At 42.5% G+C, this 16,813-nt stretch overlaps 1 protein-coding gene across 4 annotated transcripts in view; it reads right to left on the bottom strand.

Annotated features, from left to right (window-relative positions):
* ST3GAL3 (ST3 beta-galactoside alpha-2,3-sialyltransferase 3) overlaps positions 1–16,813 on the bottom strand; it is a 171,217-nt gene that overhangs the window by 113,449 nt on the left and 40,955 nt on the right. For 2 of the 4 annotated variants that reach the window (XM_079151927.1, XM_079151929.1), the window contains exon 2: positions 5,615–5,662. The exons of the other annotated variants lie outside the window; for them this stretch is intronic. In XM_079151927.1, the coding sequence (XP_079008053.1) occupies positions 5,615–5,662 (48 nt within the window). The remainder of the gene's footprint in view (positions 1–5,614; positions 5,663–16,813) is intronic. 4 annotated transcript variants of the gene reach the window in all.

The following is a 16,813-nucleotide window of genomic DNA, read 5'->3' as shown; positions in this document are numbered from 1 at the left end:
ACAGTTCAGTTAGATGTTTACTAGTCCAGGACAGAGAAGACAGTACCTTGGACAGTGATGTTGGAAAGTGGCTGGAAAGGACACAGTCTGAGGACAGAAAACAGGAACAGGTGAAAGAAGAAAATTAAGGTGATCCCTACCTAGGTTTGTGGCTTGAGGAGTTAGGTAGATGGGGAAAGAAAAAGTGGGAAAGGAACCAGTTTGAATACAGATCCTATACAAGTTTCATTAGAGTTACATGCATGTTTTGTTGTGGGGGAAGTATTACATTTTTTTGTTTGTTTGTTTTTCAATTGCTTAGTGTAAGTATATAAAGACAATTAACTTGTGTTTTTACCTTGCATCCTGTCATCATGATAGACTCAAGTATTAGTTCTAGGAGTTTAAATGTTTTTGTTGCTTTGTTTTTGCAAATTCCCTGGGATTTTCTGGTTGTTTGTTTGGTGCTGGGGATTAAACCCAGGGGCACTTTACCATTGAGCTACAGTTCTTTTTATTGTTCATTTTGAGACAGAATGTTGTTAAATTGCTGAAGGTCTAAGTTGTCCAGCCTGGCCTTGAACTTGTGATTCTCTTGCTGCAGCCTCTTGAGTCACCGGGATTACAGGTGTGTGTCACCACACCAGGTTACCTGGGATTTTCTACATAGGTAATCATGTATTCTGTGAGGAGGGTTATTTTAATTTCTTCCTTCCCAACCTGTACCCTTTTTCTTTCTCCTGCTTTACTGTATCCTCTGAGACTTCTGGAGATTGCTGATATTAGAGGGAAAGCAGTCTTTTACCATTAAGCATGATGTCTGCTGTAAGTACTTTGTAGTGCCTTGTATCAAATTGTAAAAGTTCCTTAATGAGCATCCCTGGCATTAAACACAGATATCACTGATGCAGGTAAAGTTTGCTGAGACTATTTGTCATAAATCAACTGTAATACACAGATAATAACGTTTTTTGTTGGCCAACTGTCACTGTTCCAACTTCTAAAATTTTTTTCTTTTGTTGTTCAGATTGAACTGCTTTTATTGCTTTATTTTGAAGTATTCTTTTTCTCTATTGTTCCCATTTGCTATTTAGTGCAATTTTTAAAAGATATTGCATTTTTGACTGATTGTTTTTTGCTAAGACTTTCCATTTTCCCATTAATTTCAATAGTATTTGCCTTTATTTTTGGGAACACTTTTATAATATAGTTACTTTAAAGTCTTTGTCAGACTATTCCAAAATCTGTGGTATTTGTTGGTTGTTTTCTCCCCTGCAAGTTGAGATTTTTCGGGTTCTTCATAAGATGATTAACTTTGGCTCATATCCTGGATATTATGAATATCATGTTATGAAACTTTAGGTCTTGTTTAAATTCAGTGGAGAATGTTATTTTTGTTTTAGCAGACAATTGAGCAGGTTGGGTTCAGGCAGCAAGTTCTGACCAGCCTCTGTGAATTGTGGTTTCAATGTAGTTCCACTTTTCAAAGCCTATTCAAGATGCATCCTTTGTGTGTGCCACCCTGTGTCCTGTCTGGGACTTTGGCAATGGTCTGTTTCAGTTAAATTCTGCAAATTTTGGGGACTGCTTTCCTGATTACCTCCGATTTTCTCCACAGTGCTTTTTGATTCCTTTGTCCTCCCCTCCTTGGTCCTCTAGCTGGAAAGCTGGCACATTCTGGCACATAAAGTTACCACATTCTGCCATGATTTTCCTGAACTGTATCCAAATCTGGGGTCAAACAACAGGAAGGTAGAGAGAGGGGGAAAAAAAGCTACCCCACACTACAACTCACCTTTTTGGGACAACTCCTCTGATCAGAGAGGAGGGTTCCCTTCCCTTAGTTTTAGGTATCCAAGTGTCCTATTGCTGCTATTATTGCCACCACCACCACCACTACATGACTGTGGTACTGCCTAGGGGCTGGAGCTTGAAGGAAGAGAGAAAGGGGGAAAAAAACAATCCATGGAATTTCCCCCTATCTGAACCGTAAGAGACCTTTTCCCACCCTGAAGCCAAAACTAGAGGTCTTTTCCTGGAGCTGTTTGAGCCCAGGTGTCTACTGTTGGGTTTTGAGCTGCCTTGAGTCCAGGACATGAGGCATTGGAGAAAAATGGAAATACACTTCCAATATGGTAATAAATTAAATTCCGATGTTCTTCTCATTCTGCTACTATTTATGTTTCAGAGTCCTCCAATAGCTGTTTAGTACATTCTGTCCAGGCCTTCAGTTGTATTAAATGAGAGAAATAAGGTGAGTGTACTTACTCCATCTTATCTGTAACTGGAATCTTTTTGTAGTTCTACTTTTAATTATCCACATTAACAGAAAGAAAGTAAAACAGAGATTAATTCCAAAGTTATCTTCCTCGGGTTCCAAAACACTTTTGGTAATGTGGTATGCCCAATGTTATGAAAATGTTTCCCAAATAAAACAGTAAAATGGCCACTGTGAATGGCTCTGTTCAGCTCTTCCCTGCTGTGTTTCCCTTTTAGGACCAATGCAAACATGGGCCATTAAATGTTCTATGAGAGAAAGAAAAAGGTAGAGCTAAATATGGCATCTGGGGGCTGGGGAGACAGCTCAGTTGGTAAAGTGCTTGCCTTACAAGCACAGGGCCCTGGGTTTAATCCCCAGCACCACAAAAAAAAAAAAAAAAAAAAAACTGTAAATATGGCATCTACTAGGTGCATCTTAAGAAAAACAGAATACTAGGTAAACTGAGGCATCAGTTCATCAGTCCTACATTAAAGCTGACTTCGAATCAATCTATCCTCTGCTAAGAGGGAATCAGGCAAAACAATATATGAATCCTCACTCTTCACCAACCTTCACTGGGAACCATGTAAAAACCTTGGAATCATATGCCATGGTTCTTTTTGTAACTCCAAGAGAGATGGAAGCCAAAGACCGAAATTCCCTTGAATAATGAGAATGAGAAAGTAATAACCACTTGGACAAGGACGGGGAGCCAGAGTGCCTAGATTCAAATCCTGGCTCTATCTTTTGCTTGCTATTTGATGTTGGATAAGTTATTTTACTTCTCCATATATCATTTTCCTTGGCTGAAAAATGGGGAAAGTAACAATATCTATCTCATAGGGTAAAAGGGGTTAGAACTCTGGCACATAAGTGCTCCATAGATATCAGCTGCCCACCCCACCTCCTTCCAGACAAGCCCAACCTAAAGGGCAGCTTCCCGGCCCTTCTGTGCCTATGAACAGGTTGGCCCTTGCCTGATAACTCAAGTTATGCCCTTCATATAAAAAATTATGAACCATAACAAATATATAAAAAGGCATATAAAAAGTTAAATATAGAGTTTAATGAGTTACTGTAAAAGGGATACCCTTGTATCCCAACTCAGGTCACTAGAAAGAATATACCAACACTCTAGAAGTTCCCACATATCTATCCCTCAACACATCCCCTTGAACACCACCATCCCAGCAATTGCAGAATTCAATTCCTTGCTTTTCTTTGTTGTTTTAAAACTGAATTGTGTATCTAAACAATTATGATTTAATTTCATTTGTTTTTTAATGTGATATAAATGGAAAAACACAGTACATATGGAGTTATTTCACCCAACGATGTACTTAAGATTTACCCATGTTGTCGCATCTATGTATAGTTTGATCATTTACACTGATCCACATGAATATAACTGCTTGGATATTCACTTCACTGTTGTTAGGACTATGAACTGTCTTGTCTGTCAATCAGGAATGATGCTCTTACAAACGGTCTTATACATATATCCTGCAAATATATTCTGGTATATATAAACATCCATTATTTTATTTTATTTTATTTTTTTTTGCTTGTGCCTTATAATTATACATAGTAATGGGATTCATCGTGACAATAAACATCCATTTTTGTAGGGAAGATACCTAGAGGAGGAATTGCCAGGACACAGGGTATGTGTATATTCAAATTTATCTAGTTTCTACCATGGTTTTTTCCATAGTGACTCTACCAACTTGTCCTTCAATCAGTGCAGACTCAAGAGTTCCCACTCTGCCACGTCCTTATCAATGTGGGGCTGCTGAGTTTTTCAGGTTTTGCTGTTTGGAAGATGTGCAGTGATGCCTCACTGTGATGCTAAATTGCAGTTCCCCAAGCATTAATGCAGCTGAACACCTTTTTAAAGGTTTGCTGGCCATTTGGATTTCCCAATTTGTGATATGTCCTAGCTTTGTGCTCATATCTATGCAAGGCTATTTCTTCATTCCTATTGATTTTTTGTAGTTCTTTGTTCTGGAACCAAGTCCTTTGTTGGTTAATTGTGTTACAAATATATTTTTTCACTCTGCATTGTCTTCTCTCTCTTAATAGAATTTTTGATTAATAGAAGTTCTTAACTTTAATGTAATAAAATTGATAGATCTTCTCCCACAATAAATAGATACAACTTTGGGATCTATTTAAGAATCTTCTTGTCTGCCCCCTCTATCTAGAAGTGACTTTTCCTGTCTCAGTACCTTAGTGAGGGTACCTCAAGCAGATATGAGACAGCAAGATGGTAAGGGAAGAGAGTGGGCTCTAGAGCCACATGGAGATGGGTGCCTGAACAGCTATGTCATGTCTCTGATCATGAGTTTCTTTGCTGTAATTCAAAAAAACTCCAAATTGTGAGGGATAACTACAAGGTGCATAAAGTTCCCAGCACAGTGTTGGCACTCAGTAGGTCTTCAGTGAATACTGGTGGCTGTGATCACATTCTCTGAACATCTTTCCTCTTGTTCCTTTTGTTCACTCTATCACCCATGCCTGTTCCTCATGGCTGTTTTCTAAGATATTTGACTACTGTGCTCAAGGGCAGCAAAAGAGATTAACTGCCCTCAACAGGCCAGCAAAATCTATCTGATATTCAGGGGCAGTACCCCCAGTAAGAGGCCCACCATCTTTACCTAAAAACAAAGGATTGATGCAAGAGGGGCTCTCTTAAGGTCAGAAAGCTGAGGACTCGAAGCAGCCACTCTTTTTGCTTCCTACCAGAAAGCACAGAGGCATGGGACAGGTGAACTTCCTTGGACCTAGGAGAGCTAAGTTCCCCTCGCCTGGGTGAGTTCAGTCATAAGGCAGTGGGTCAATGTATGTGCCCTGCACTATAAACCCAGGGAGGGGAGGAAGTTCGTCACCTATACGCATTAGGCATGAGTGCACAGTTGTGTGGAATCCCATCCTGGAAAAGGTCCGTACCTGAGTATGTAGGATATGCAGGTAAACAAGCAATGGAGTGCATGTCCTCAGGAAAACAGGGTGCTCTCACAGCCTGGCATTCTGCAGGAGGGCCCTGATGATTATCATGGGCAGAGCTCGCAGTCTCTTAATGCCCTCTGCCCCACCCTCTGAGATAGGATATGTGTACAGGAAACAGACATCCTTTCATATGAACCCAGACCACTCTGCGTGAGAAATGAGTTATCTGCTGCAACTCCACTGTGCACATTTTTAAAGCACAGGAAAAGTATACTGGATGATGTGTCTCTCTTCTCCCGCCACCGTGAGTCCTTGAGATCCCCCCGCAATTCGGAGACAGTCCCTGCCCTCCCCCAGGACCCTGACCACTAGAGATATGGCCAGTATTGAGAGCTGAAAAGATGATAGAGGGGGAAGAATTGGTACCTGAGCCTAGTGTCTGTCCAGCGGAGTCAAAGGAAAGAACCACTGAATCTGCAACACAAGAGGACAAATTCGTTTCTTTCTCCTTCTCATAGCAACACAACAAGCTCCTGCTGGCTCTGCCCAAACCCTGCCCAGGGAAAAATCAGCTGGGATGGAGGTCCATGCCCACCTGTCCACTGGGCCAGCAAGCCCTATCAAGCCCAGCACCCTTTGCCTTCTGCCAATGACAGAATGTCTCAAAGCAGGGACAGGCCCCAAATTCTTCAGAGGCATTTCCTGTGAGATTAGGGGACAAAATTTCTTTTTCCTTTTTCTACTGAAAATAAAATTAAAACAAACCAAAATAAAACTTCCCTCCCACATCTGGTTAAAGGCACTAACATTTCCCCGTGGACCTCTCCCTTTCTTCTACTCACAGAGATGCCCTTCCCCAAAACAAAGTTGTTCTAAGGCACCTGTCATGGCAACCACTCTCTCGTTGCCAGCAAGAATATACCCAATTGTTTACTTCTCCCTGCCAAAAGACTGAGAGTGGCCTATAGGAATTTTTAGTATACTGAGATAAAAAGTGAAGAAGTCAGAGAAAAAAAATTATATAATGGGGGAAATGTTAGTGCACAAATTGCATGCCATGAGGGCCTCTACACACTGCAGACAGAATCAAGGAGGGCATGAGCTCTCAAACAGCCAAAGCAAGAAGGAGAAAATGACCCAAGATCCAGTGCCCACAATGCATTCATTCTTTCAGTCATTCAAGTATGCAGGACATATATATCGGGCATCTAAGATATGCAAGATACTATACTATGACTGAGATACAGGAGCAAACAAAAAAACATGGTATCTACCTGATGGACCTCCCTGCTATCAGTCTAGGAGAAGAAAGAAACTGAAGACTAAATTATTTAACTAGAAACTGATAAGATTAGAAAATGATAAGAAGAGAATGCTATGGAGGTTTGTACTGGGAACCAGATCAAGACCTTCCCGGAACGGGTGCTGGAGAGGGAGGTTTCCCTGAAGAAGCTGACACCTGGACTGACAGCTGAAGAATAAGTGAGGGTCAAATCAGGCAAGAATGGAATGGGCATTCCAGGGAAAGAGAGGGCCACATGTGAAGACTTGAAGCAAGAGGGAATCTGGTGCTTCAGAGCAACTCAGAAAACCAAAACATAAAGGCAAATACATAGTGATTAGAGACCTTGTTTTGTGGGACTTAAAGGGAATGCTGTATGATATTGAAGTTTGCATCTTCTACAATATTTCTTGAGTAAGTAGTTGTGAGTCTTGTACGACTGTTTCTTACAATATGAGCCAATCTAAAATGATGCCATAAGGCCAATGTACGGTTCAATCATTACAATGATAAGGGGCCCCAACATGACGGATGGCCCAGACAACCCAGAAGACCCCAGATTTTACAGGGATCAGATTCAAAAGCCTCCTTCATTATGAAGCAGTGCCAGCTGGATGAACAGAGGACCAGGGTCTACAGCCACACCCCACCCCAGCATTACCCTTGGATGTCATTTTCTCACACTGAACATGGAAATTCAACACGACAGCCATTATGACTATAAATAACATCTATTCCCACTGTTAGATATTAAGCTCCATAAAAGCAGACACTGTCTGTTTTATTCACTGCTATGTCACCGGCATAACACCTGACACTCAATAACTATTTGCTGAATTATAGCACCAAGAGAAATAAAAGGACCACAAATCCTTCAGACAATCCTTCACAAATTTTGTTTTCCCCTTTTTTCCCCTCCCACAACCATCAGTTTACTAAGAACTGGGTGGTGGCAGTGAGCTGCAAGATCTGGTTTCTGATAAGGATCCAGAAGCAGATAGTTTGTACTGCCAGTAAAGGGCAGATCCTAGCTTTGAAATCTACCTAGAAGAAGGCAGGGTTACCATCATTTTATTAAAAATACACAATTAGAAATCCTGGCTGAACAGAGCGTTGACCATTCTATTTCACAGAAACAATGGCTAGCTCATAAATTCTCCTTTATCAATGATCTCTCTTCTGAGAAGTCTGCCCCTACTCTTCAAAGAGTTTTATTGAAGTATAATTTATACACCTTACAAGTCACTCATTTTAAGTGTACAACTCACTGATTTTTTAGAAAATTTACACATCTGTCATCCCAAAAAGATCCTTCAGGCCTATTTAGAGTTGTTCCTGGCTCCCACTTCCAGTCCTGGGTCACCACTAAAGAACTTCTGGTCTCTACTGATTTGCTTTTTTGTACATCTGCCTATCCTCTTTTGCTGGATTGTTCTGAAAGCCCCTAACCACACTCCTCCTCCAACTTAGCCTATGTCTATCCATCCTTTATTCTGATTTCTCCCAAAAGTATACAGGACTGTGTAACCACTCTTATTAAAACCCTCCATGGGGTCTGGGAAGAAAGTAGCTCAGTAGCAGAGTATTTGCTTGGCATGCACAAGGTCCTGGGTTTAGTCCACATCACCACCAAAAACAAAACAAAACCCACCACAAAAAAGCAAAAGCAATAAAACTTCCCATGACTTGCATTAGCCTGCAAGATAAAGTTCAAGCTCTGTCATTGAGATTCTTTACCTTTTGCCTCATTTGCACCTCAAATACCTCAAGTTCCAGATACGCCAAGCCACTTACATTTCCCCACACGGCTTTGTGCCTTTGTGCCTTCAGACACTGATACACTACTCTCTCATCTGTTCACATAAAAACCCTCCCATTTTTCCTTTAAGACCCAACTCGACCCTCTTTTCCACACCTTCTCTGATCAGCACTGCTCACTCCATTCTCTAGTCACCGCTGCACTTCTACTACAGTGACGATTACACTGTATCATAACCTGCTGTGGTCTGGATATGCAGTGTCCCCAGCAGTTCCTGTGCTGATGCAGAAATGTCTGGAGGAGACATGATTGGACTGTGAGGCCTGTAACCTAATCAGTCTGGTTTGAATGGACTGAGTGGTAACTGTAGGCAGGTGGGTTGTGGCTAGGGGAGGTGGCTCACTTGGGGGCATGTCCTGGAAAGGTTCATCTTTCCTGCTGCCCCTTCCTCCTCCTCTGCTTCCTGGCTGCCATCAAAGGAGCAGTACTGCTCTGCCACACCTATGTGCCACAATGTCCTGCCTCACTCAGGCCCAGATCAACAGTAAGCCATGGACTAAACCTCTGGAACCATGAGCCAAGATAAACTTTTCCTCCTCTACGTTGTCCTTGTTGGGTATTGTGGTTACAGTGATGCAAAGCCGACTAACACAAAACCCTTGTTGGCTTCTCCTTTCTCTTGATAAGCTGCAGGTTCCCTGAGAACAAGGACCGTCTCTTCCCTAGGCAGCTGTGATGCCTGACCGACATGTTTATTAACCTAAGGGGTACACTAGTTACTGTCCTTGCTTTCTTTCAAAGGTGATGTTATCTGAGTGACATTTCACAAGTTTGGGAAGGAACTTGATTTTGGGTATTGACTCTCATTTAGTTCATGTCAATCCTGAATCATCCTTGGATGATGAAACTGAAGGGGTTCAAGCCTGGCCACATCCTGGGAGGCAAAAGTGCTCACAGTCTGGCGGCAGCTGGAGTGAGGAAAGCACCCCAACAGCTCTCATTCACCTGCAGGAAAACGGCCATCGATAACTGAGGAATTGATTGCCCAGATGAGCAAAAATTTTAAAAGTACCTCATATTTTTATTGCAATTGATGAGTACTTTCCCAATTGTAATCTACCTTCTTTAAAAGCAGACCTTATTTAATCTAAAACAAACAAACTTTCTGTCTATATGTAAAGAAAAAGGGCTTAAAAGTTAAAGTTTAAACCTTTCCTAAGACTAGGGCTGGGGTTGTGGCTCAGTGGTAGAGCACTTGCCTAGCATGTCTGAGGCACTGGGTTCGATCCTCAGCACCACATAAAAATAAATTTAAAAAAACAAAGCTATTGTGTCCATCTACACTAAAAAAGAATTAAAAAAAAAAAAAAAAAGACTAGCCTGAGACTAAAAAAGACTGAATGTTAACAGTAATTGTCTCTGAGAGCTTGAATTATAGGTGATATTTATTATCTGTATTTTGCAAAATTCTATAATAATCATGTATGATTTATATCATAAGGGAAAAATGTTGAAAAAGAACTTTCTAATCAGTTCTAGGATTTGAACCTCTGTATCAATACCAAAGGACAGAAGGGTCTTGCTCTCTACTACTCACTGTACAGGCTGAAAGGCTGCTCAACTTTTCTCTGTAGTTACTGAGGTGATCTGTACCAATTCTTTAAAGGACTGGGCCTTTTTTTTTGGGGGGGGGGGGGGGTTACTATGGATTGAACCTGGGGGTGCTCTATTATTGAGCTACTTCCCCGGCCCTTCTGATCAAGTTGCCAAGGTTGGCCTCAAACTTGTGACTCTCCAGCCTCAGTCTCCAAAGTCACTTGGATCACAGGCGTGACCCCCACCTCCAGCATAGCTGTGCTGTCCTCCCTCCTCTGTTCTTCTTTCTTCCTTCCCCCAAATACTATCAAGAACCTGTTATGTGTTAGACTTTGGGCCAGATTCTAGAGACACGATCCTTGGCAGGTGCCTGTAGTCCTAGCTACTCAGGAAGCGGAGGCAGGAAGACTGCTGGAGCCGAGGGGTTTGAGACCAGAATGGGCAACCCAGCAAGATCCCATCTCAAAAAGAGAGAGACTATGTGAGAAAGAAAGAAGACAAAGAGTGTGTCTTTGCCTTCCAATCAACAGAGACAAGTTAGGCACTTAAGATAAAATGAAGTGTGATGTTGGTGTGAGGAGGCAAACTAGCAAGCCAGTCTTAATGGAAAGAAAAGTCAAAATCCTAGCAAACATTCTTTCCAATGGTAGTGCAAGGCTCCTAAAAGCACGTGTCTTCAAGGTTCAGACGATACAAGCAAGATGGTACATATTTCTAGAGGAAGTTGGTGACATATTCATGTTTTGTGTAATTTGAGATGAATTTTGCTTTGAGCATTAAAGGCACAGACTTCAGAAACAGTTTGACTCTTCATAATTTGTGCTTATTCAAAAGGATGTAAGATTATTTTAGTTGTAAAACACTTTGACAGCTAACAGGAAAACTTAGTATTCAACAGATTGACAAGTTTGCTTTGTAAGAAACAGAGCAAGAATAATCAGACTTCTCCCTCTCCAGCTAACAAATATGTCATTTTTTACTTCAATCATCCCAGCTCCAGTTGTTTCTGGCTTCCAGGCCAGAGCAGCCTGTGGGGTGTTGCACAAGTGACTGAACTGAATCCCAGGCCAAGGTATAACAGAGCCATGCTGCACATGACTGTTCAATGAGGAAATCTGGAACTTACTGGAAATCTTTTATTATGGTCAGATGTTTCCTGTGTCAAGTTTCTTAAGCAGAATATAAGAAATAAAAAGGAGAATGCAGCTCACTCTTTCTGCCATTCAGAGGTTTCCAAAGCACCTAGTGTACAGTGAATAGGCTGGATTTTGGGTGCTGCCTTTCATGATACACAGGCAACACATATCTCCTGTTTGCCATGTGCAAGCTTAGAAATCCAACAGTGAATAAAAACCCAGATGGTTTCCTCAAGGAGCTCACAGGCTAAGAGGTGAGATACAAACTCATATAAATCTAACCTATCCCTATGACAAATAGGGACAGAAAAAAGGGTAATGAAGGACATTTCACGGTTCATTAATATAATAGGTATTAATTGAGCAACTACTGTACACCAGACCTACAGGACACAATGGTAAGTAAAACAGGAATGTTCCTATTCTCCAGGAATTCACATTTTAGTCAGAGAGATTAAAAAAACAAGTAAACAAAATGAACAAAGCTATATCTGACAGTGATGGCAATACAAAGAACATTAAAGAATGTTAATATACACCAGAGGTACTATTAGGGCATTTTGTGACATATGGGCTGAGTGAGTCCTGAAGATAGGAGCCAGTTAAGAAAACATCAAGGGTAAGAGCGTTCCAGGCAGAAGGAAAAGCAAGCGCAGCAATCTCGCTGTGCTTAAGGAAGTGAGAGGAGGCCACAGTGTTGCTGCAGCAGAGAGCAGGAAAAGCAGGAAGGTGGGAAAATGCAGTCAGGAAGATGAGCCCGATCTGCAGGAGGTCAGGGAGAGATGTCTGTCATGGTTCAATAGCAACAAGAAGCCTTGCTTAAAACCAGGGGAATGAGCTAGCAATGCAACTTAGTGGTAGAACACTTGCCTGGCATGCACTAGGTCCTGTGTTCAATCCCAATTCTACTAAAACAAAAGCAAACGGGGAGTAACAGTATCTGATTTATATTTTTAAAGATAAACTTCAACTGCTATGTAGGAACTAAATTGATTCTTCTGGCAAGACTAGAGGGTAGATCACAGGAAAGACTGCAGGCGGGGAGGTGGCTATGGAGGAGAATGCAATAACCCAGATGAGAAGGGCTAGTGGTTTAAATGGAAGTTGTGAGGACATAAATAAAGAAAATAGGAAGGGTTCCAGGAAGGTTTAAAAGGAACACTTTGGGATTTGTGACTAAAGGGACATGAGTGAGAGATAAGAAAGGAGGACCGCATCCACAGTTTGGGCTCATGCAAACAGATGCCAACTGCTCTGTGACCCCAAGTGGCCTGCAGCTGAACCACTGTGACCCTGCCTCTGGCCACTGGACCAGGGGAGGCTGCCTGCCCTGGAAGGCAATTCATACACTGATCTTCCACCTGTGAGGTGGCTGGGGTCTGCCTTTTGAGATCTGCAAGGGGAAGCACAGAGCACTGGGGGAGCTGGTAGAAGAAACAGCAGACAAAGAGGACAGAGTATGGGGCCACGGGCTGGGCTGGATGCTGGGCCCTGGGGCCCACTTTAATAGCAGAGCATCAGAGTGAAGAGTCACAACCCTGTTGTTGAGGGCAACAAGACAGAGTTGCCTCAGAGTCAGAATGTTCTCCCAGCTCCAGTCTCCATGGCAACCAGTCACAACTTTCCATGAGGCCTCAGGGTTCGGCTTTTCCTCAGTTCCCATGAGGCCTGGCCTAGAATTGAGATTCTTCTTTTTCTTCTCTTGCTACCCTGGAGCTCTCCACCATTGGAGTGGGCTCATCTTCTCCTTCCAGGCCTCACACTTTAAATCCCTGGGCCAGTCTCTGCCCTACCAATGGGTGGGGGTGTAAGGGTGGTCCCATCACTGTCACGACTCACCCACCCCACAGAATCTGCATCTTAGAACAAGTAGAGGACCACTTGGACCATGAGCTCAGCTGTGTTTTCTAATCTAGCTTTTACAATGTGCCCTCAACTTTTGGGGATAACTTTAATGGAAGTGATTTCTACACAATGGTCGAGCGGCCAGGACTCAGCAGTGAATGAGTAGGAGGAGGCTGTTGTAGACACCTTGTTTCAAGGAGTTTCTCCTTAATTTAACTTGTCATACATTCTACAGAGTTCTTACGAAGCTCGTGAGACAACCAGACATGGTCCCTGGCATCAAAGAGTGTATGAACTATCAATGGTTGGCAGAGAGAGGCAAATAACGGTATCACAAGCCTCTACAGAGTCCTGCAGGTGTTCAGATCAAGGAGTTTTGCCAGAAGAAACAAGGAAGACGTGGAGGTGAGAGTGTGAGTTTGTCTGAGGTGACCTTACAGGCCAGGCCGATTGGTATGGTGGGAAAGCTAAGGAAAGGCACTGAAGCATGGATAGTGAGGGGTGTGGGGTTTCAGGAAGGTAAATCACACCTAATTAATACATCAGGGTTTCTTTCAGGAGGTAAAAATACATGTGACTAAAAGGAACCAGTCAATACAATCTGTTTAGACTTTCAAAACGAGGCTTTGACACATCAAAGACTATTTTTAAAAAGTGAGTCACCATGAAATTGAGGAAAAAAACTGCTATGTCATACCAGGAGACAAAAGACACTTGGCTGAGGACCAGGGCAGAACGCCCCCCTGGAGCATCGCACCCACGGGAGACCAGGAAGTCTGACGAGCAGACACTCTACCGGCTGCAGCCCTCCAGGGGGTGGGCTGGAAGGAGGGCGCGCTGCGGCAGTGGAAGAAGCTGGAATGAAGACGGAATTCGGCACATGCTGAAACGCAGAGAGGGATGCCAGGAGAGGGGTGCGCCACTTCAGTGGCCTGGGGAAGTTTAGTACAGCTGCCCCAGGAAGAGGAAGGAAGCTGAGGGAGGAAACTGGAGAGGCGGTATTGCCAAGTCCTAACCAAGGTGCAGCAGGAGTGGTGGTCAGTGTGAGTGTCATTACTCTGGGACTCAAATGACGGACGGCCCAGGAGCATGATCTGAGAGGACAGGAGACTCAGCCAGAGGTGGGAACTGTTAGCAGGACATTTTCAGGAGGCCCTGGGGGTGAAGAACCTAAGAATGCTACTGAAAGGACACAGCCTGGCGAAGTGGGGGTGGAAGATGAATCAGACCCATCGAGAGAACAGGAAAGGCAAAAAGCAGGGACCCGCAGGTGGCTGATGGCATGGCATGGCAGGCAAGATGTGAGCTTTGAGTCAGGCCACCAAGGTGCTAATTCTGGGCTCTGACACTTTTTCCACTGTGTGACTTTGGGTCTTATTTCCTCATCTTTAAAAAGGGTCCTACAAGCCCAAAGTCTCTTTTCTGAAACCCCTAAAAGTAGACAGTATTAAAATTCAAAATTGTCCAGATTTTAGAAAAAATATATGCTGCACAAACCACATATTACCTAATACCCAGCCCTCATGAGGTTTGAGCAGCATCCTATAATTATTCATATTTCTCCCATGAAATGAATTTTTACACTAAATGTGATCATGAATAAATTCACATCATCCATACATCAGATTTTGCAGCCAAATGATATTAGACCCCAATCTTATGGGAAAAAAAAAATTTTTAAAGAAGACTTTCAGAGTTCAAGCAGGGAGAGGAGACCTGTAATAGAACCTACCTAATAAGGCTGTCACGGGGACTAAGTGACTTGATTTAAATCAAGTACTTGGCACAGTGGAAGACCGCAGTACATACTGCTGTTAATGTTTTTATTATCACCTTCATCATTGTCATTGTTATTGATGGTAAGTGGGCTGAAGGGGGAGTGATAAGTACCCAGTGGTGGTTGGGCTAAAGTGAGAAGGAAAAAGAAGGGGAGAAACAGTAAAAATAAGGTAGGAAAGTAGGCTAGGTGTGGCTCTCAAGATCATGTTAGGAGTGTGGATTTTTCTTTTCTTTTTTTGGTACTGGGGATCGAATCCAGGGACTCGTTAATACTGAGCTACATCACCAATCCTTTCTGTTTCATATTTTGAGGCAGGGTTTTGCTAATTTGCTGAGGCTGGTCTCAAGTCTCTGATCCTCCTGCCTCAGCCTGCAGAGTCTCTGGGATTACAGGTGTGTGCCACAACAACTGGCAAGTTTGGATTTTATTAAGTGGTAACAGGGCAGAGAAAGGCATGACAGATTTTTCAGAAAGTTAATAAAATCAACAGATTGTGGTTTCAGGAAAACCAGTCTAGTAGCATGAGAAAGATGAAAAGTACAGAGGCCAGGAAATGTCAGAGAGCTTTCTAGGGAATGATGCAGGGGACAATGAGAGTCTAGCATGAGGCTGTGGTGGAAGGGATGGAAGGAGAGATGAGATGTCACAGGGGGGATAGAAGGATTTGAAAACTGGAGGTGAGGGGGTGAGGACTGCATTACAATATAAAGAGAGAAGAAATATTCCAGAGATAGATGGACAGAATAATGTTAAGTATAACAAAAGAAAGGTCAAGATTAGGTTTGAAAAGTCTCCTCTGGTGCTATGGTCTGAGTATGGTTTGTCTCCTATGAAACTCATGTTGTACTGAGAGCGTGGAAAGCAAATCTGACTATACTGGTAGACTCTGGGAGGAGAGCAGGATTGAGGTCCCATAATTGAAAACTGGTGGCTTTTTAAGAAAAGGAGAGAAAACAGAATATCACACACACATGCTCCCTGCTTCTTACCATGGGATGCTCTGCACCACCTCAAGACTACCAGCAAGAAGGGCATTACCAGATGTGGACCCTTGACCCTTGACAATACGCAATATGAAGTATGTGTTAGTAGCAACAGAAAACAAAATCAAACATCTGGATTTGGCTGCTTCTGGTAATCTCAGGAAGAGCAAATTCAAGTAAGGTAGTAAGGATGGAAGCCACACAATATCCAATGGCATCAACCAGGCAGTCAGTTAAAACACAGTTAAGAAAAAAAGAAAAAGAAAAAAAAAAAAAAAAAAAAAAAAAAAGAAAGAAAGAAAAAAAAAAAAAGAACCACAGTTAAGAAGTTCAGTAATAAGGAGGTCTTCAGTGAGCTTTGCCATTCATTGAAGCTGGATTTAGTGAAGTGTTCTGGGTAACCCACAAACTGCAATGGTTTGAGTACAGGGCCACGAAAGTAAACGGTAGACTGCCTGAAAGATTTGTTTTCTCTATGAAGTGGGACATGGCCATTTGCTATAGAAATTGAAAGGGAAGAGATTAATCTTCCAGTTGAAAATAGATTTCAGTAAGGAACTGGAAAACATTTTCTGGAAATGGCCAGTAAATATTTTAGGCTTTGTGGGTCACACAGATAAATATATTTGTAACATATTCTGTGTTTGTTTTGTTTTACTAAAACAAAAACAAACCTTTAAACATGTAAAAGTCTTTTTTTTTTTTAAAGTCAAGTCACACAAAAGCAGGCTGTGGACTGAATTTGGTAAAGGATCCAATGGTATGCTGACCCTGATTCAGTTTACATAAACGCCTCTTCTCCCTCCTAAACCTCTACAATGACAGAAAAGATATTTTGTGGTAAAGCAGAAGTACAAGGTCCAAGAGAACAGAGAGACACCAGCAACAAAAGTTGGGAAGGTGTCTGGGAGCGGTGGCACATGCCTATAATCCCAGTGGCTCGGAAGGCTGAGACAGGAGGATCTCCAGTTCAAAGACAGCCTCAGCAAAAATGAGGCCCTAAGCAACTCAGTGAGACCCTATCTCTAAATAAAATACAAAATAGGGCTGGGGGTGTGGCTCAGTGGTTGAGTGCCCCTGAGTTCAATCCCTGGTACCCCTCCCCCCCCAAAAAAAGAGTTTGGAAGTTGAGAAGCAAATAAACAAATGGAACTCAGCAAACCCAAGAAATCTGAATCCTACACAGGTAACGACAGTGCACAAGCTGAACTCAACATGCAATATGCCACAGAACTCAAGAGTTC

The sequence above is a fragment of the Sciurus vulgaris genome (assembly GCF_902686455.1).
Source record: "Sciurus vulgaris genome assembly, chromosome: 1".
Lineage (NCBI taxonomy): Eukaryota > Metazoa > Chordata > Mammalia > Rodentia > Sciuridae > Sciurus > Sciurus vulgaris.
Note: the sequence above shows the minus strand (reverse complement) of the source record. Positions and strands in the feature narration are given on the sequence as shown.